Source organism: Asterias rubens, chromosome 4 (assembly GCF_902459465.1).
Source record: "Asterias rubens chromosome 4, eAstRub1.3, whole genome shotgun sequence".
Classification (NCBI taxonomy): Eukaryota; Metazoa; Echinodermata; class Asteroidea; order Forcipulatida; family Asteriidae; genus Asterias; species Asterias rubens.
The window spans coordinates 7,516,265-7,536,964 of record NC_047065.1 but is presented as its reverse complement, the minus strand read 5'-3'; the positions used below and the strand labels follow the sequence as shown (position 1 = coordinate 7,536,964).

At 39.0% G+C, this 20,700-nt stretch overlaps 2 protein-coding genes across 2 annotated transcripts; one reads left to right on the top strand and one right to left on the bottom strand.

Moving 5' to 3' along the window:
• Window positions 1-3,374: 3,374 nt before the first annotated feature.
• LOC117289625 (ATM interactor-like) lies at window positions 3,375-11,640 on the bottom strand. Its single transcript, XM_033770830.1, has 6 exons — window positions 11,543-11,640; window positions 9,908-10,123; window positions 8,449-8,592; window positions 6,964-7,175; window positions 5,661-6,328; window positions 3,375-5,426 (listed from the first exon to the last, which is right to left on the bottom strand). The coding sequence occupies exons 2-6, from the start codon at window positions 10,058-10,060 to the stop codon at window positions 4,321-4,323; spliced, it is 2,283 nt and encodes a 760-aa protein (XP_033626721.1). The 5' UTR covers window positions 10,061-10,123; window positions 11,543-11,640; the 3' UTR covers window positions 3,375-4,320.
• A 350-nt stretch (window positions 11,641-11,990) lies between these two features.
• On the top strand, window positions 11,991-18,749 carry LOC117289672 (transmembrane protein 143-like). Its single transcript, XM_033770899.1, has 5 exons — window positions 11,991-12,089; window positions 12,941-13,255; window positions 13,987-14,181; window positions 15,420-16,071; window positions 17,478-18,749. The coding sequence occupies exons 1-5, from the start codon at window positions 11,991-11,993 to the stop codon at window positions 17,792-17,794; spliced, it is 1,578 nt and encodes a 525-aa protein (XP_033626790.1). The 3' UTR covers window positions 17,795-18,749.
• The last annotated feature ends 1,951 nt before the right edge of the window (window positions 18,750-20,700 follow it).

Sequence of the window (20,700 nt, the reverse complement as noted above, 5' to 3'; positions counted from 1 at the left end):
TGTCTGCTTGTTTTATTCGTATCTGAGTATAAATCTCTTATAACTAAAATATCATCAGCTTTTGTATTATTTTATTCAAAGGGCACTTTTCTACCTCCACGATTTGTTTTTTTTATGAGCAACTCAACTTTGAACCTACTTTGAAAATTCGGCTGCCTACGCTGTCTGAATGCATGGTAAAAATGATAGCATAGGCTTTGTCTACATCAATGAAAACGTTTTTGATTTTGATAAGCTCCGTTAATCTTTTATGGTTCTAAGAAATTGTCAACAATTTTCGGTAGGTTCGTGTACTTGTGACTTTGAACCCGTCATTAGTTAAAGGCGTTCCCATGTGGACAAGCCGAATGGGTTTTACCCGGGTTAAATTGCAACGCCCGGGCAAACTTATTTTAGTAAAACCGGGAGTTTTTGTTTTGTCATTTCCTAAAACATGCGCTTCTCTGTAGAGACCAATGGGATGGTCCGTTATGGTTTAAAGGAAAGTGAAAATGAAATGTGATCTTTTCATTGTCCCTTTTAAGCTGAAGTTTTAACTCATAAAAGTTTTTTAACACCTAAAACTTATTTCAAGTTGATTACTGTTAGTGATCAAAGTCGAATCAAAGTCTCAAAGTGTTATCAAAGTGTCATCAAAGTCTCACTTGAGTCGAATTACCCTACTGATTGTTTGAAAGACTTCTTGACCATTCCCCTTTATAATTTTGTAATTTTCAATTATTGTTCTAAGTAATCATCCGAAGATATCAAGGCTGTCAATATCTATTCAAAAAGGTTTCAAGATGTTGCCGAACCTGAAGACATCCATCTTTTACAGTAAGACACCGTTTAGTCAAAGAAAATATGCCAATAAAGGATACTCAGGGTGGCTGATTATGGTTTACTTTGCAATAGGCGCTGGCTAGTAGCCGTAAAAAAAGATGCATGCAGGGCCCTATTTCATAGAGCTGCTAAGCACAAAAATTTGCTAAGAATGAAATTTCTTCCTTGATAAAAACAGGATAACCATATTTTCACGTGAATTTCAGGATAAGCTAACAACAGCCGAGTACAGTACCAAGCATTATGCAACAAATAGAAATTGTGTTGTATCCTGTTTTTATCAAAGAAGAAATTTCATGCTAAGCAATTTTTTTGTGCTCAGCAGCTCTATGAAATTGGGCCTTGGTCCAAGCGTATGACGTCTTTTGGTTGAATTGGTAGGGCGCCATGTTGACCCCCCCCTCCGCGTACAAATCTAGTGATTATGACATCAATGCCTGTTTACACAAAACAAACAGAAATCCAATCAATTATACTGCACCCAAAATCAATTTTGTAAAAAGAAATCATTTAATTCTATTGCATTGTTTTTGAGCTGAAAAAACACTATCACATTTTCAAAACTTTACCCGAATTAAAGCAGAATGCAATGTACAATTTAAGATGCTATATTTCAGAATAGTAAAAGTTGGCAATATAGTCAGAACCAAACGAAACCTTAGCATAGAATTTGCAGCCCTTTTCAACAAACTATTTATCTTTCTATTAAAAAAGAGATTGCAAAATCATTGGGCGTGAATTCTATTTAATATCATTTCTTTTTGCAATTAATTTGATTTGGGGTTACCATATTTATGTCCCGAAAAGATCTAATATAAATACAAAATAAATACAAAAAACTACAAATGCTGTAAATTACTATTATCTACTGGGATAAACAAATTAGTTACTACTACATTTATAGAAATAATGTAGTTTCAACAGTAGCTCTGCTTAAAAGTTTTAGGATAAACTGAAAAAAACATTTTAAACCAATCAAATAAAAGTTGAAATTGGCAAGTAGTAGACAGCCACTTCAAATACTTTATACTAATGTGCCATGGCTTCTACTGCAGTCCCCTTTAATTGTAAATAAAATGCCATTGCTACCAACCAGGGCCCAATTTCATAGAGCTGCTTAAGCACAAAATTGTGCTTAAGCAAAAAAATCTTTGCTTAGTAAAATCGGATTACCAGCTAAGACTCCACTCAATTGTTATGCTAAGTAAACAACAGCTAAATACCAGTCACAAGCAATGTATGTGGCATGACATTTTTGCCAGTAACATGTGTAAAACAAGCAAGCTATTTTTGTGCTTAAGCGAATTTTTTGCTTAAGCAGCTCTATGAAATTGGCCCCAGGTCACAATTTATAATGATAATAACAGTAACTCATATTTGCTACTATTTATCTATGGGCATCTCAAAGCGCTCACTATTTTTTGGGGGACAAGATTAGGCCTACAGAGCTATTTTTAATTATGGCACCCGTTTATGTAGTCCCAGTGTAAAGGTTTACCATGTACTCCACTTAAACAAAAAAAACAAACATTTGATATCAGCTGGGCCCACTTTCACAGAGCTGCTTAGCACGAAAATTTGCTGAGCATGACATTTATTCCTTTATAAAAAAGGATTACCAACCAATCGTCTATTTGTTGCATATTGCTTGTTACTTTATTCAGCTGTTGTTTGCTTATCCTGAAAATCATGAGGAAATTTGGTTGGTAATCCTGTTTTTATCAAGGAAGAAATTTCATGCTTAGCAAATTGTTGTGCTTAGCAGCTCTATGAAATTGAGCCCTGATCAGCTGATGATTTGGTGTTGTGACTTACAACAATTTTGTATTACACTTTCAACACAATGAGATCATCTCATTTTAGACATGTGTACATCTAAAGTCATAATATAAGCATCACAGCTACATTTTGCATAGTAATATTATTCTTTGAAAAAAATTTTTGCTGAAAGACAAATAAGGTGTACAAAATTAAAAAACAAAAATAAATAATTAATACCACTTCCAACCACAATGTTTATCAACACAAACTTCTGTCATAAAATACATAGTACACTATAGAAAATATAAAAATATAACATTTCATGTCAAGTACTGTTTAAATATAATACATTCAATACGTCCCTTTTGGCAGCAGCATTTTGTAAACGCTTTCATCTACAGTCTAATACCCCAGTTAGTTTAGGTTAAAAGGTGGTCACATGACCACTTAAAGGCACTGGACAAATAATTGGTAGCATACAAACTTACTTGGTAACAAGCAATGGAGAGCTGTTGATAGTATAAAACATTGTGAGAAACGGCTCCCTCTGAAGTAACGTAGTTTTTGAGAGAAAGAAGTAATTTTCCACTTAAGTATTTGAATTTGATTTTGAGACCTCAGAACTAGACTTTGATTTTGTTTTGAAGGTCCCGAAATGAAGCAACTGAAAGCACACAACTTCATGTGACAAGGGTGTTTTTTCTTTCATTATTATCTCGCAACTTCGAGGACCAATTGAGTCCAAATTTTCACAGTTTTTTGTTGTTATGTTTAGATACACCAAGCGAGAAGACTGGTCTTTGACAATTAACAAAGGTGTCAACTATCTAGTGTCTTTAAGACTGGTTTTAAGCAGGTGATGAAGACATGAAACTGTGAATACGCATTCGGTGCTCTAAACTATACACGCATTGGCACTCTAGCTTGCACAAGCACAAATTTGTGTAATGCAATCAATACATAAAGTTACGCACTGCAAAATCTACAAAACATAAAACGTTTTACAGATTTTCCTAAATTATAATGCTTTTAAACAAAAAAGGGCTCATATCGGTATTTAAAATCTTGCAGAGTCGGTCCATCACATGTCCACGACCCTGCCGGTTTGTAAGGCATGTTTAAGACCTACTCAGCGCCTATTATTTTAGCAAGGCACTACTCATAAAGTATAAATCATTTGGTATTTCAGCTGGTATCGGTAAAGCAATTTTGTAGGCCAAATGGTCTCTGCGACTGCCCCAAACCCGAGTTCTGGTTGGAAAGACATCAGGGTGTGGGTTCAAATCCCAATCATGACACCAGTATCCTTGAGCGATAACTTAACTATAATTGTGTATGTGACCATAAGATTTTGTTTCTTATTTTGTTGAGATATGTTTGAATATTTTTGTAAATGTGTATATCTTTAGCTTTGTGAATTTTAATAGTGTCAGCCTTTTAGTTTTTTTAATAATTCAAATAAATAAATCATACTATGCTATTCTACATGTATAAATACTAGCAAAAGCTACTTTGGCAGGCTTTTCATGATAATTAAAGACAAACTAAGCATTTATTGCTTTAAGAGAAACAATATCTTGAATACAGAGGGGTTGCAATTAGACCAGGCACAACAAAACTTTAATGGTATCCACAGAAAAACTCTGGCCCATATTATGTGGTTGTTATGCATGTGCTGGAGAATAAAAATATGAAATAATGGCTGGTGATTCCCTTGCCATTACCACAACCTTCGCCTTACCCTGTTTGAGTGTGGTTGTCAGTAAATGCCACTGAACACATATCATACAGTCGTTCCATACGATCCGTTTCAGTTTGCACATCCCTGGCCGCAGTGTCTCCTCCGGCAGGCTTCAAATTGCTAGTCTGGGTCTGTACCTGTGTAGTATTTGTATTGGTCAATTGGTTGACAGGATCACTGACCAGCTGAGAGTCGGTCTGCACAGATATTGAATGGAAATCAAATGCCCCAATATCAAAGTCTGCCATTGTTTGGGTCTGCATGCTGGAGAGGCTGTATTCAAGAAACGGATCTGTCTGAGTTTGCAATGAGGAGTTCTGTAGACCTCGCTGTGCTGTCTGTGTGTACATGTCCAGTAGCAGGAAGTCGCTGTTACTGATGTTGAGGTTTGGAAGTGATGTCTGGGTTTGTTGGTGATCTGTTTGAGGGATATGTGACAGGGTCTGTGTCTGCTGGCAGCAGGATTCCAAATCATCATTAAAAGTTCTAGCGGGACTTGTCTGACTCTGTGATTCATTGAGTAGAAGAGCGTCCAAGCAGGCGCTGTAGAAGTTTGTCTGCGTCTCCATTGTACTCTGGGGGATATTACCATTATCAGAGACCTGAGGCTGGGGCATTATCGTTTGAATGCTGGTCTCTGTTAGATTGGAACTTGCAGGATGACGATAGGTCTGTGTTGATGTGCTCAAGGTAGATGCTGATGCCTCAAGAGTTGAGTGGCTAAGTACTGTTTGGGTTTCAGAATTGTTTAGATTCAGGAAGTCGAGAAAGCTGAGATCAGTCTGTGTGGGAACACCGGCCTTGTGTGTGAAAGTACCTTGGTTGTTCACCAAGGAGGAGAGCCAGCTTTCTGTTTGAACATCAGAGTTGGTTGTGGTGTTGGTGCTGAATTGGGTTTGTGTTTGCATCGTGTATTGAGGAACCTGAAGCGGCTCCAGACCTGCGATGCTCACACTGCTTGGGAGAGAACAAGATGCTTCCACATGGAGTGGCTGGTTTGTTTGAGTTTGCCTCGTGAAGGCTGGAATGCCTTGGTGTAACTGCTGTGATGGATTTCCTTGATACTGCTGCTGCAACTCAGGAAACCGCAGTTGTTGTTGTTGTTGTTGTTGTTGATTTTGTGGTTGTGGTTGTTGATGTTGTTGTTGATGTTGTTGTTGCTGTTGTTGTTGTTGTTGTGGTGGTGGTGGTTGTTGTTGTAAATGTTGCTGTTGATGAAATTGTTGATGTCGTGGTTGTTGCAAATGTTGCTGTTGTTGAAAATGTTGTTTTTGTTGTTGTTGTTGTTGTTGTTGTTGCTGCTGCTGCAGCTGTTGATGTTGCTGTTGGCTTGGATGATTTTGTGTCTCTATATTTGCCGACAGGAGAGCTTCACACATGATGACATCACCCGGTGTTTGTGTATGTGCAGTACTCTGCTTTACAACAGTCTGGGTCTCACAGTTGGCCAAACTGTTCAGCTGTGTGTTCATTCCTAAATCTCTAAAAATCCTTGTACTGTTGCTATTTCCCCTTGGATGCGATGCTGAATGAATGCCTCCTTGTGGAATACTAACCCCTTTACTGAGTGAAGCTACGCTCCCTTTGAATCCACATGTCTGAGTTGAGAGTGTTTTCTTCAGCTTCTTGGCGGGAGGGCCGGGAGCTATTGAGAGTGGGACGCTTGTAACTAACCCCTTGTTGATAGTCACAATCTGTGTGGTGTGTGGATGCAACGCAGCGGCTCTGTGGACACTGAGTATGGATGGTTTGGGCAGCAGAAAGCGCTCCGTCTTCGAGTGCTTCTTTGTCGGTGACTTCTTAAGAGGAGTCTTAATCACTGTTGAGGAGGAGGTTTCAATAGTCTGTAGTGGTTCTGGGGTTGTAATGAGGCGTGGTAGACTACCTGCAGGGATAGGGATTGTTACTATCTTCCGAAGGGTCGGAATAGTTTCTGCAGATGAAGACGAGGGAGTATTTTCTAATGTTTCTCTTTTGTTGGCATTTTGTTGGGATGATGCTGCCCTAGGATGACAAAATAGACAAGAAATGTTTTTAGAATCCGATTGCTTAAAATCAGATATAAAAAGGGTGTGTTACCATGCAATATAAAGATTGTCTCTAAGAGCTATTAGCAATTAACTGCTACTAAGTACACTCTATGCACATGTTCAGAGCTAAGGCTAAGAGCTTAGGACTACATTGGTCGCACGTACATAGTTTTTGCGATTTGAAACAACGCCTTACTTACCAACAGGATCTCACATCACCCTTCCTTGTCCATTGAATAGATGGATTGCCATAGCATCATCGACCGCCATATTTTCTGATAGTCTTTTATGCCTGCACGTTTCATCAAAGATGGTGGTCAATGACATTGTGTGCAATCCATCTATATTAAACAAAGATGGCAATCTTGTGAAATAGGGCCATGTCACACGAGGCAATTTACGGGCAACAAGTTCCAGGCCATCTCCAAGAAGAAAAGGCATTCCAACTTGAATGTTAAAATGTTTCTTTTGTTGATCGTAAGACATGTTTGAAAATCAACTCATGTGCTACCAACGTGGTCCTGTAGCATGCACTGCAGTTGATTGCCTCCAAGTTGGCTGTAAAAGTTGCCTCGTGTGACAAGGCCCTAAGGCCGACATGAAACTTACCCTGCAGTCTTTCCAGTTACCGGCAATCTGTGTTGTTTCCTCTTAGCGTGCATACACAGTGCTTGTCTGGTTGTGAAGGGAACATTGCAGTCTGAGCATGTGTATACCATGCCACACTTCTTCTCATGTTTAAGACGTTGGATCTCGAAGGCAAACGGGAAGTCGCACTTGCTGCATAAGTAGTGCCTCTCTCCATGAACTTGCTGATAATGCTGTCAGTAGATTGTGCATAAGAATTGTTAGGACACCTGTGGAACAACTTGGTAATGTTTGCAATTTGCATTTCTAGACCTTTATCAGACTCTGTCTCCTTCTCGGTCATGTTCCTTGTAAAAACAACAATAATGAATGCTAATAATCATTTTGCAAATAGGAACCAGGCTATTTTGTTCTTCAAGCCACAGTTTGGTCAGGCCGTGTCCGAATTGGCGACTGTGGCTACAGCTACGGCTAGATCAGCGCGTCTGTCAGTGTTGAAGAATAGCAGACGCACGCGCCCTAGCCGTAGCCAATTCGGACACGGCCATAAATTGACGAACAAAATTCAAGATGGCTGCACCATGATAGAGGTCTATAAAGGCTCACTATGGACGAATTGTCTCAGATGGAATTGTTTGATGAGGGATGATTGATGATCTAGTATAATATGGAATCCCTTTTTTAACTTTTAAAGGCAGTGGACATTATTTGTAATTACTCAAAATAATTATAAGCATAAAACCTTTTTTTGGTAACGAGTAATGGGGAGCTGTTAAAGTATAACACACTGTGAGAAACGGCTCCCTCTGAAGTAACATATTTTTTGAGAAAGAAGTAACTTGTAGCCCTTAACCTAGAGTGGCTTTTAGCCTTGTTTTGGGTGACTTGCATAAAAGAAAATTAAAAAAATAAAAATAAAAAAAACTTTCTATGAATTTGATTTTGAGATCTCAGATTTAGAATTTGAGGTCTCGAAACTAAGCATCCAAAAGCACACAACTTCGTGTGACAAGGGTGTTTTTTCTTTCATTATTATCTCACAACTTCGACGACCGATTGAGCTCAAATTTGTACAGGTTTGTTATTTTTATGTGTATGTTGAGATACACCAAGTGAGAAGACTAGTCTTTGACAACTAAAATAGTGTCCTGTGTTTACAAGTTGACCCTAGCAACAATGATTGTGTATTGGCATGGCCGGTTTGAAGCTCTATTTCTAACCATCACTAACGCTACAGTGTACAAACAACTTTTGTTTAGTTTTTAGGTGTGTTTTTTTTCGACCTCAGCTGACGAACCCTTTTTCCTTGACAAGATGCAAAGTTCAAGCCTGAGTGGGCCATACCTTAACAGTTCTTAACTTTTAAATAACTGCTCTCCATTGCTCATTACCAAGGTAGGTACTATGCTAATATATTTTTTGAGTAAATACCAATAGTGTCCACAAAGGGGAAGGGTTACTTGGAATATGTAGGGAGGAGGTCAATTAAATATCTGCTACTTATACCTGTTTTAGTGACCACAACTTTGTGAATGGATTGCTCCCATTTCTGTTACGATTGCAATCCTTAACAGGGCAACAGAAGTGCTTTTTGACGGCTACAGTCTTGGATTGGGGATGATTGGAGAACATATTCTTGTCTGAGTTATCCTGTGAAACAAAAATTAGGGGGAAAACACATTGGGTGAGCATCTTAACCTCCGATTTGTTATCCTTGAAGAAGTTGGAATTCCAACGTCAGAATGTTGCTGTTGGTCTGCAAACACACATATAATCAGTTGTTTTAAAGGCAAGGGACACTATTGGTAATTGTCAAAGACTAGCCTTCACAGTTGGTGTATCTCAACATATACATAAAATAACAAACGTGTGAAATTTTGAGCTCAATCGGTCATCGAACTTGCGAGATAATAATGAAAGAAAAAAATTCACCCTTGTCACATGAAGTTGTGTGCGTTTAGATGGTTGATTTTGAGACCTCAAGTTCTAAATCTGAGGTCTCGAAATCAAATTCACAGAAAATTACTTCTTTCTCAAAAACTACATGGCACTTCTGAGGGAGCCGTTTCTCACAATGTTTTATACCATCAACCTCTCCCAAATTACTCATCAACCAGAAAGGTTTTATGTCAATAATTATTTTGAGTAATTAATACCAATAGTGTCCACTGCCTTTAATCAACTCTAAAATTGCATTATCATTTGCTAAGGTCCACAGGTTCGTAATAACGCAGACAACTGAAGAAGACATTGTGTAGTGTCCGACAACCTTTGACATAATTTTTGCACTAAGCATCTTAAAAATTGTGTGCAAATAGGTAGTTTTAGAAACTTTGGTATATCCAACACGTAAGTAAAGTTTCAAAACTTGCAGTTTGTTTTCTTCTGAAGATGAAATGAGCGTACTGATCAAAAACATTGAGTTGATGTTACTCTGTTTTTGTAGATGTGTATTTAGCAGTGTTTACTCAGTATATTCCAGAGTTCTGTGAAAAAATCCACACGCAAATCACTTGGGTGGGGTTTGAACCAACAATTCCTTGCTTGACCAAATGAGTTACTACCGTACCAACAAGCTAGCCAGGGCCAAATTTCATAAAGCTGCTAAGCACACAAATTTTCTAAGCTCGAAATTTTTTTTCTTGATAAAAACAGGATTACCAACCAAACTTCCACGTGATTTTCAGGTAAGCAACTATACCAGTAACAAGCAATAAATGGTAATTTGGTTGATAATCCTGTTTTTATCAAGGAAGACATTTTATGCTAAGCAATTTTTGTGTACTTAGCAGCTCTATGAAATTGGGCCCAGATGGCTAAAGGCAGTTTGAATCCTTTTTTTCATAGATGTTAATTTTTGCATTGAGGATAAAGAATATAATTTTGTTTTTTTAATGTGCTTTTAGTGGAAAGCAAACAAACCACAACCTTTGACAAGAGAACTGAGGGAAAAGGACACACGTACCTGGTATATTCCATGGCGCTTGATGACATGCATTTTACGAGCTGCTGTTGTCGCCAGCAATTTATCGCAGCCTTCCACTGTACAGGGAACATTTCGTTGTGGTAACTCCATCAGCTCAGCCACAGTGGGACAGATCACTTCAACGTCAGACATGACAAGGCAAGAGTCCACTTCCAACTATCTTGTTAAGCTTCACATCGAAAGCATCTTCATAAACTACAAAATGAAAACATTTAAATTTGTGTTTGATGAATTTTTCTGAATCTCCCTAAATTTATGTGAAAATGGAGTGGGGAGCCTGAGCTCCTTAGAACTATCTTTAGAAGAGGTTTGTTTTATGCTACCGTCTTGACAAAACAAATCATAGTTCTAGGATTAAGGAGCCCACACCAAGTGCGCCCATCTGCTTCACCCTGGAGCCACTGTTTAAAAGTGTTAATAAGTTCAAAGTAACAGGGTGCTTATTTTCAGGAAGGGAAATGTCAAATTACATTTTGTGATTACACTAATTTTCCAAAAGATAGACTCCTCGTGTATGATGAGTGGGGAAAAACTACAAGTCTCTATTTACCCGTACGTTAAATACAGTGGACACTATTGGTAATTGTCAAAGACCTGTCTTCTCACTTGCTGTATCTCAACATATAATGCGTAAAATAACGAACCTGTGAAAATTTGAGCTCAATCAGTCGTCGAAGTTGCAAGATAATAATGAGAGAAAAAACACCCTTGTCACACGAAGTTGTGTGCTTTCTGATGCTTGATTTTGAGACCTCAAATTCTAAATCTGAGGTTTTGAAATCAAATTCGTGGAAAATTACTTCTTTCTCGAAAACTACGTCACTTCAGAGGGAGCCGTTTCTCGTGATGTTTTATACCATCAACCTCTCCCCATTACTCGTTATCAAGTTAAATTTTATGCTAATATTTATTTTGAATAATTACCAATAGTGTCCACTGCCTTTAAAATGGTATAAATTGCCATGGATGTTATTCAATGCTAATTTATTCCTCCATGGTTCAATGGAAAAAAAGAAAAGTAGGCCTACAGCAGTGTACTATAGCGAACAATGTAGGTGTCTCACTGTCAGTGTCACTTACTCAGTAGAACTGTAGAGCTGTAGAGCTTGTGTGTCAGATCATATAATTATAAATTTCATGATCTTGAACTTGATATTTTGTCTGCACAAATCCCCTCAGCAGATGCAGCTGTTGACAAGCAAATAGTCTAGCTCATGAGTCTATCATCAGTATATATCACTCAGCTACTGCTTAATGAGTTAATACAAACACCAAACATGGTAATTATTCGTAACAAATTCGGAACAAAAATCAGTGAAGCCTACCAGTTAGTACGGATAACTTTCCGTATGGCGCCACCACCTTTTCACTCATTTTTACTAAAAGGGATATCTCATTGAGGTTAATTAAATACTATATTATTTAATATCGAATGAAAAAGTGGTGGCGCCATACGGAAACTTTTCCCCCATGGGTGTCATATTTTATTGGTCTTCAGTCATTGCTCTCATAACCAAGTCAAATACAAAGTTTTTAAAATAATAATAATCCATATTTACCTATCCATTAAAAAACAAACATAACCAATAACCATTTGACCTACCACTAACCCACCATTTAAAATATCCAGAAGTTCAATTCGCTTTGGTCCGCAAAACAAGAGTCGGATCATAATCAAAGAAACGTCAAAACAGAAAAGGTCGGACCTTCCAATAATTATGTTTATTCAGCTTTAAAGCTGCTTTACATTAAGTCAATAGAGGGCGTATCACAACTGACCGAAAAAAAGACTTTCCACGAAACTTCCGCGGAGGGGGCGGGGACTGGGTCATGTTCGGAACCTCCCGGCCCCTCCCCCTCTCTTGCCCTCACCCCATATTTAAAACAAAAAGTACAAATGAATGGCTCGACACATCAAATAGAAATACCTTTGCCCTAGTTATACCCCCAAATGAAAATGTCTGGTACAGAATTCCACCACACCCGTTTTCCCGTTAAAAAAAAAAAATTATTAGGTCAACGAACGGCGCCCTCCATAGTTTTGTCGTTCTCCAAACTGAAGATGGCGACTTCCTACTGCAAGATTGCAAGGAGTGTCTCCAATTTAAGGGGACACATCTTTGCAGTTAAAAGTAGAGCACAATTAACTCAACGCGAATCGGTAAGATGTTTAATTAACTTTCAAGAAACTGACTGCAACAAAATATATTGGTCTTTGGACTTTGGGGATTTTCTTACTTTGATTTTTGCTACCCCCCCCCAAAAAAAAAACCCCACATAAAAACAACGTGCCCCCCGTAACCTCGACATTGGTATGGTTTCACATTGTCATTGATTGACAGTTGGAAACAACAAACCATTTAACAAATTTGTCACAACTCTCACAATCAAAGTGTGATGTGGTGGTGTAATCAAGTATTAAAAATATAAAAAACAATTTAGGAAAAATATATAAATAATTAATTAAGAGCATGCAAATTTAGTTTGAGAAGTCATGAAAGTGTGGGCATGATGGTCAGGGTGTACTCCTAGGCTATCGTCTCCGCAGAGAACCTCATACTCATAAAGTCATAGTTCTAGGAGTAGTCTGGATGGTGGGGTTAGTTTTTTGTGTTTATTCATGTACGGTATGTAGCCCAGGTTGGACTCCTCCGGCACTGACTGACGTCCTACCAGGGCTAGAGCTCCATGGTTTATTCTAAGAGATGTTGACGTCCTGTTAATAGCATTTTCTCCCGATTTAGTTTCTTTCTGAAGTAGACCCAACAAATTCACCTAATACAGTGCTAGGAAAGCCAACCCCCACTGATCCTGTGTACGATCGTCCCTCCACTGGGGTGTTGTCCTTTCAAGCAACTGCATTTGGACTAAAAATAAGACATCCGAGTATTGTCCTCCTTTTCCAATCCTTATCCACTTTTTACTCATTATCTCATCCCTTCAATATCTCGGTAGTAATTACATTTCATCATCGTTTCAATTTTAATAACAAATTTATTTACATGTTCCTAGAAATGGATTACTACAAGGACTTTACCGACAAGCAGCCAGCTTGTCCAATTACGACTCAGCTCATCAACGACCAGCCAATCAGCTCCCAGCACTGTAAAGGAGACAGCAGAGACACAACCTGTTCTGGCATTGCCATCAGAAGAGCACGGATTTCGAGAGCAGTTTATCCCCATCTCGCGGCGATCATTGGTTCGTCTCTTGATGCAGGAAGAGGGACTACTGAAGGAAGATGAGTTGAAGGTATTTGAGGAGCTAGCCGTATCCCTGGACAGTGCAATCATCAATCAATACTACGGAGTGCTCGCAGAACTCAAGGTATGCTTAAGTTTGATGAAGTAATTTTACACCTTTCAGTTCAATGACATAAAACAGTTCAAATCGATTCCCATTGTCTGAGCCCAAAAGGAATGAGATTTCAGACCTTTTTCATCTGCCTGCTGTTTACGTCAATGCTGTTTTTAGAAGCTCCTTGCAATTTGTTTCTCAATTGATTTTTTTTTTAACTGATGTCATTTCAATATTCTAAAATTGTGATTCTTTTTTTCTCTGCAAGGACTCTCACCCCAACTGACCCAATGACTATTTCTTACTTCGTGCTTGCGAACCAATGAGCATGCCTTAGAATGGGAGACCAAATTTACTAAGTTTAGCAGCGTTTACAGTGAATATGATAAGATAGCCCCTTACCCTACCTTGCACCAACTTTTTGCTGTTTTGTTGTTCTCCAATTCTGGTGTTTATTTGTAAATGTTCTATAGTGCATTGCTTTTTATAATAACTTTTGTGTGGTTAATAATTTTGACGATTGTTAATTATGTCACAATTCAGCTGTTTGCTGCTACAACATTTGAAATAAATCAACCATAAAACTATAAATTGTAGACTTGTGTAGAACTTCAGAACAGAAGCATTTACTTATATATTTTCAAAAGTTTATAAAATATTGAAGCACAGCCATGGAATAGATCATTTCTGACATAAACTAATGCAATAAAAATCAATAATTTTAGGATGTATTTGTTTATTTTTTGCTTTGATTTCCATAGCAACTCTTTGAGCCAGTCAACCCGGACAAAGACACAATGATGACAAAACTCTGGCGAAACAAAGACAGATTAGACAGTGAATTCTGGCTGCTGAGGAAGCTGAGTATTATCATGGCTAAGGCAAACTTCCATGAACTACCCAAGGGTGTCATTGAGAAAGCGCTGGCTGAACATGTGACCGGCGAAGGTGTTAGCGTAAGTATATATAATCAGTATTCATAAATACCTAAGACAGTTTATCCATTCTGATTGGTCGAGAGGGCATCACGAGGGGTTGTTTGAACGCATGATATACAGTAACATCAGTAAAGAGTGTTATAACATGGGCGTGACACGCGTGCTTGCACCTGTTCTTTTAAGACAGTTCATTCCTATTGGTCCAGAGCAACAGTTGAAACAGTTGTGCCACATCATGTGATACGCGCAATGCGCACAGCATTCCCTTATAAGGAGTTGTTTACCCGAGGGCGGCGGAGGGCTTTACCATTTCATAACTGGAGGGGTGTTGTGTTGAAAGAAATCATTTAACAATTATAATTTTGCATTTATATTACTTTTTGACCACAAAGTGATGATGTTTTTGACCGAAAAGGTATTTATGAATGGGAATCAAAGTGTGTTGAATCGGTTTTCAACTAGTGGTTTAAACCCGCCGATAATTAACCTCGACTTCGTCTTGGTAAATTTATCAAGAACCAGGCCTCGGCGCGAGTTTAAACCACTAGTTGAAAACCTCTTGACCACACATTGATTCCCTTATTGTAGCCACGGTGGGCGGTGCTAGGCTGGCCTGCCCAGGACTCTCAATGTATTGCACAGCACTCTGAGCAAAACCACCCAGTGTCGCCCAGCACAGATTTAAAAATATTGTCCTCTGTGCATTGATCTGAAACACAGCTATAGGGTGCATTCGGTAAGCTTCCCTGGGTTGACCCCGCAGTGCTCACTCGGGTGAGCCCCTGAGAAAAGCTAATCGAACGATCACACTCGCCCTCTTGTGGTGACGGCATGCACCTCAGGTCACCCCCAAGTGACCCACTCCACAAGCAGGGCACTGAAGGCTGACCCGGGTGAGCCCCGTCAAGCTATTCGAACGTACCAGGGCAGACCGGGGTCGACCCAGGGAAGCTATTAAACGAACGCACCCATTGATAAGGACCATCAAATGTCACAGAGAAGGAGCACAGTCAAAGGCCACTCAACTGGCCCCATAATATCAACAGTTTGGATACCTGGTATTATGCCTACCTGAAACTTTCACTTCAGCAATAATGGCCTCATAATCAATAATTTTGCTGATCCGCTCACCCTTATTTTTAAATTTTTTTTGGAGGGGCGGGGTTTCTTCAAATCACCAATTACAAGTTTTAAAATATTTTCCATCGTTGACATGTAACACACATCCATAAATTAAGCTATTTTTAATTTTGTAGGTGGCGGTGAATCCAAAGAAGTATGATATCTTAAGATTCTGGGCTCTAGGCAAGGAGCTACCCAAGGAGAAAGTTCCCTTCTACAAGCGTCTTACCTCCTCCTTCTTCTACCGTGCAACCAGACAACAACCTCCAGCCCCTATGGAGTATTACAGGAGGGTTGTCCTAGCAGTGCGTCCCAAAGGAGATAAGAAACTCATCTTAAAGATGTTCAAAGAGATCCCAACAGGGGCCCTCGAGCAGCTCTTACCAGATGGCAAGATTCAGATGACGAGGTGGGATCAAGGCGTCTTGGCAACTTTCATCACCATCGGGTCAATAAGTCTCCTCGTTAAGGGGGTAACCTTCCTTGCGGACATCAATCTCGACTGGACACTAGTCACAGCATCGGTAACGGGACTGATAGCACTCAGCGCCTGGAACAAATACAAGAATCGACGCACACGCTACATGATGCAGTTATCACGGACACTGTACTACAAGAATGTTGCCAATAATCGGGGTTTGCTGACCCTCTTGGTTGACAGAGCTCAGGAGGAGACATTCAAGGAGGCGTTACTTACTTATGCTTTTCTTCTTGCGGAGAGAGCACCTCCTACAACATCTTCAATTACTGAAGGGTCTGAAGGAAGTACTCCACCCATCTCACAAGGTATCGCAAAGCTGTAGCATATTTCAGTATTTCTATATCTATCCTAGCCCTATATAGGACTCGTCCTCTGTACACAGATACAGAGTCCCATCTATTAAGGCCCGTTTCTGGGGCGGAAAATTTTCAAAGCTTCATAACTCAAATGTTGCCTGCAACAAGCCGTGGTCACCGTGTCTTGACTCACAGCGTTAACACGGAAACGCAATGCAAGATTTGCGCGTCTTGCGTACACACGGTAGACTGTGAGAGTACAAACAAAAGTGGGAATTCTTTAGCTGCATTATTTCATGAAAATGACAAATTTGTGAAGAATAGTTGACGATCAAAACCCACCGCAGAAAAATATATGCTGCCATGTAATGTGAATCTGTTGAAATTAGTGCTTTCTTGCAGGTAAGATTTGAGTTATGAAGCTTTGAAAATTGTCCGCCCCAGAAATGCACCCTGATATCCAGGACGTCACTGTAGTACAATACGAAAGTGTAAGGCCGCCAGGGCTATATCTATCCTATTATAATTGTGGGTGTTCCTAATAAACTATTTGAAATGTGCATCACTTGCAAACTACACTTACACATGTAAAAGCAGCTCACAATGCAAAATTAGGCAGTCAATCTAGTTTTCAGAAACACTTTGGCAAGCCTTTTCTCTGTCATGATCATGGATGTTTTATGCATTTCAAAAGACCTTACATTGAACCCATAGGCCTATACAAATTTATTTTTAAACTACATTTTAGGCAGCAACTGGTGTTATCTCATTCGTATCGTATAATAATAATAATAATAACACGTTTTTATATAGAGCTTTTACCCCTGGTCACTGGGCCTTAAATCACTCCTTAAACCATCTCTTATTAGTTGAATAAAACCATATTGAAACTTTCACAGGTTTGTTATTTTATAAGTTGTTAGGACCCTGAGTTGAGATACACGAGGTGTGGGCCGTTGGACAATACTGTTTACCGAAAGTGTCCAATGGCATTAAGCGGAATTCACAAGTCTCGTCTAATAGTTTTTGGGTTTTTTTTTTATGAGAGATTGCCTAACATCATTTGGGCTATCGACCCAAATCAACTGACACCAAGAGCACCTGCCACCTGCTCCTGGGGTAGGAACAGGGTTTCCCTCAGCACAGTGAGTGTGTATCCTCTGCTAGGAGCCTGGCTGGTAGAGCAGAATGTACATCTTCCAAACTTTTAACAAATCAATTTTAGTGCCTTGCTAATGTGTCAAGATCGGGTATCAAACTTACACTCTACTGCCGACAATAACAGAGCGTGGGTCCGGTGAACTACATCGACCGGCACTGCTTTTTAAGTAGCAAAGAATAATTTGGCATATAATTCTAGTTTATGTTTGATACACTGTACTAATCAGTTTATTACTTCCGTTTCCATGATCCAGGCGGTATTCCAGCCTCTCTCTTAGAGCGTAAGATTGAAGGCTGGGTGTACGAACGTAGCAAAGCAAATGTGGAGTTTGACATCACAGCCGGAGCCAGACTGCTTGAGTCATTCGGAGTCCTACAACGAGACGGGGAGGACAACCTGAGGGTGTTAAGCATCGACGCCGTACTGCGCTGTCTCCCACGCCAACCGGTGTCCATCGTCTCTAGAGAGGCGGAGCTAGACCTGGAGGAGGGGTACGACAGGGAGATGTTCGAGAACGAAGACGATTATAAGAAGGAAGAGAGGAGGAATAGTAAAAGAGGATGGCTGTGATGAATTAAGGAGTTATGGAGGACATTTTAATTGATCAGTGGTCATCTAAATTTGTCAATATTAGGTCGAAGAGAGAGTTCTAGTACAGGGAGTACTTATTTTACAGTCATAGGGTCTGAGGCCGCATGCGACTTTGAAAGGTGTTGATATTTCTACAGTAGAATCAACAGAGAAAAACAAAAATTCGTTTCGGAAGTTCACTGAAAAACTTTACTACCAGCTTTTAAATTGATCAAACTGTCGGGTTGGGAGGCCTGCCTTGCTACGTAACAAGTGTTAAAATGTTAACGCTTATCGATACTAATGAACATAAAATTGATAAGTACTAAATTAAGGCAGGTAACCCCAACCCCACCCCCCATTTGTCGTACTCTTTCTATGACTGTGAAAATGTTGACCATTTTGGATTGCTCCTTAATGGATACAATCTGGAGTTGAGCCAGTGGAATTAAGGTTGGGTGGGGAGGTTGTATTGTACCTTCTGTCGATCGGAATTGTGAAGCCCTCTAGGGTCTGGGATGAGGGGGCTTGAGTCGTATGCACTATCCACATGGGTAATGGATCATGGGATGATGTAGCAGGCGAATTATGGGATAGGAAAAAGATAAAAAAGGGTGCTGTTTAATATCCAAGCCTAGCCATGCAACATTATTTTGTCATTTCTCTAATAAGGCATGATAAATATCTGTGATTACATAAGAACAGTTATTAAGTGATCTTTCCTGAAATATAGAGAGTTGAAAGAGTATGCAATCCCGAAAGAACTGGAGTTTTCTTTTCACAAGGAGCTAAAGAGTGGACATAACTAGTGATAATGGCTGAAGTGATGCTGAAAATAAGATTGCATGAAATTGAAAGAGTTTACATAACACTTAGAGGGAAGGGACACGTTTGGTAATTACTCAAATCAAATATTAACTTAAAAACGGACTTGGTAACAACATTGGAGAGCTGTTGATAGTATAAAACATTGTGGGAAACGACTCCCTCTGAAGTAACGCAGTTTTTGAGAAAGAGGTAATTTCTCACTACTATCTGAAAGAACACAAATTGGTCCAACGAGGGTGTTTTTTCGTTCATCATTTTCTCACAACTTTGATGACCGAATGAGCCCAAATTTCCACAGGCTTGTTATTTTATGCTCATGATGGGATACATCAAGTGAGAAGACTGGTCTTTGACAATTACCAAAAGTGTATCTTCCCTTTAAAGCATGGCAAACCTCACACATTGCTATAGACATGTGACGTCAGCGAGAAGACTGAAATGCTAAAAAAATAACCATCTTGTGTCTCGGTAAGAGATTACTGTGGATTGATACCAACTGCAGGTTGCATGAGTCTAAAAGCTGCATTTTGTAAATACAGATGGATGAAATAGTTGTATATAAATACTCCTGATTAAATTTGAGTTTGTATCCTCTTTTTAGTTTGTTGTTTGTCCGTGAGCAATCTGCGGCATATAATAATTGAAATGTTTGAGTTAAATACAAACTAGAAGAGAAGAATGCATTATGAACTTTGCATGAGGAAATTTGGAAAAAGAACCGTTTCTGTAAATTGGGTGATGCACAAGTTTATCAGCAGTAGTTTGCCTATGGATGCCAAATTACCAACAGTGCTTCATTAAAAAAGTTAATGAATACATTTGCCAAGTTCACTAAATAGTATAACAAGTGAATAAATGTTTATTGAATTTGAAGTTACAATGATAGTCTTGTCAGATTTTGGATGTTGTTTTCATCATTCGTTGAAGTGCAAGATACCCTTAGTTACAGCTGTAGCCATAAGCTGTAGCCAACCAATTCGGATACAGCCATTTCTTTCACATTCAGCTGCCATTTTTGCAACTTTCTATGTTAAAGGCAGTGGACACTATTGGTAATTCCTCAAAATAATTATTAGCATAAAATGTTACTTGGTAACGAGCAATGGAGAGCTGTTGATAGTAGAAAACATTGTGAGAAACGGCTCCCTCTGAAGTAATGAGTTTTTGAGGAAGAAGTACTTTTCTATGAATTTGATTACGAGACCTCAAAATTAGATTTCGAGGTCTTGAAATCAAGCGTCTGAAAGCACACAACTTCGTGTGACAAGTGTGTTTATTTCTTTCATTATTATCTCGCAACTTTGATGAGCAATTGAGCTCAAATTTCCACAGATTTGTTATTTTATGCAATGGTTGAGATACAAGTGAGAAGACTGGTCTTTGACAATTACCAATAGTGTCCAGTTTTTCTAATCAACAGCTTGACATCGTTATATCATGATTAATCCAAGCATGACTTTGTGCTAAAGAAGACCATACCATACCAGTCCAACCCTTGGTTCAAGCTACATAACAGCGCGGTACATGTATGTGCAGGGGTTAGCTTTGAAATGAGCCTTTAAAGACAGTGGACACTATTGGTAATTGTCAAAGACCAGTCTTCTCACTTGGTGTATCTCAACATATGCATTAAATAACAAACCTGTGAAAATTTGAGCCCAATCGGTCGTCGAAGTTGCAAGATAATAATGAATGAAAAAACACCCTTGTCACACGAAGCTGTGTGCGTTTAGATGGTTGATTTCGAGACTTCAAGTTCTAAACCTGAGGTCTCGAAATCAAATTCGTGGAAAATTACTTCTTTCTCGAAAACTATGGCACTTCAGAGGGAGCCGTTTCTCACAATGTTTTATTCTATCAACCTCTCCCCATTACTCGTAATCAAGAAAGGTTTTATGATTATAATTATTTTGTGAGTAATTACGAATAGTGTCCACTGCCTTTAAATGTTGTTGATTGTTATTTTTTCTGCACAAATTTGTTTTGGTGCTAGGTGAAATCTTGATATGGCATGAACAGTAAATAAGGCAAACCTATCATAAACAGAAAAACTTTTGACCCCAGCTGAAATTGTGTGT

Coding starts and splice junctions, on each gene's coding strand:
- LOC117289672 (XM_033770899.1), top strand. CDS start 11,991: ATGGCGACTTCCTACTGCAAGATTGCAAGGAGTGTCTCCAATTTAAGG. Junction 12,090..12,940: donor AATTAACTCAACGCGAATCG/GTAAGATGTTTA, acceptor ACATGTTCCTAG/AAATGGATTACTACAAGGAC. Junction 16,072..17,477: donor TACTCCACCCATCTCACAAG/GTATCGCAAAGC, acceptor TCCATGATCCAG/GCGGTATTCCAGCCTCTCTC.
- LOC117289625 (XM_033770830.1), bottom strand. CDS start 10,060: ATGTCTGACGTTGAAGTGATCTGTCCCACTGTGGCTGAGCTGATGGAG. Junction 7,176..8,448: donor AGTTGTGGTCACTAAAACAG/GTATAAGTAGCA, acceptor ATCTACTGACAG/CATTATCAGCAAGTTCATGG. Junction 6,329..6,963: donor GTAACTGGAAAGACTGCAGG/GTAAGTTTCATG, acceptor TTGTCATCCTAG/GGCAGCATCATCCCAACAAA.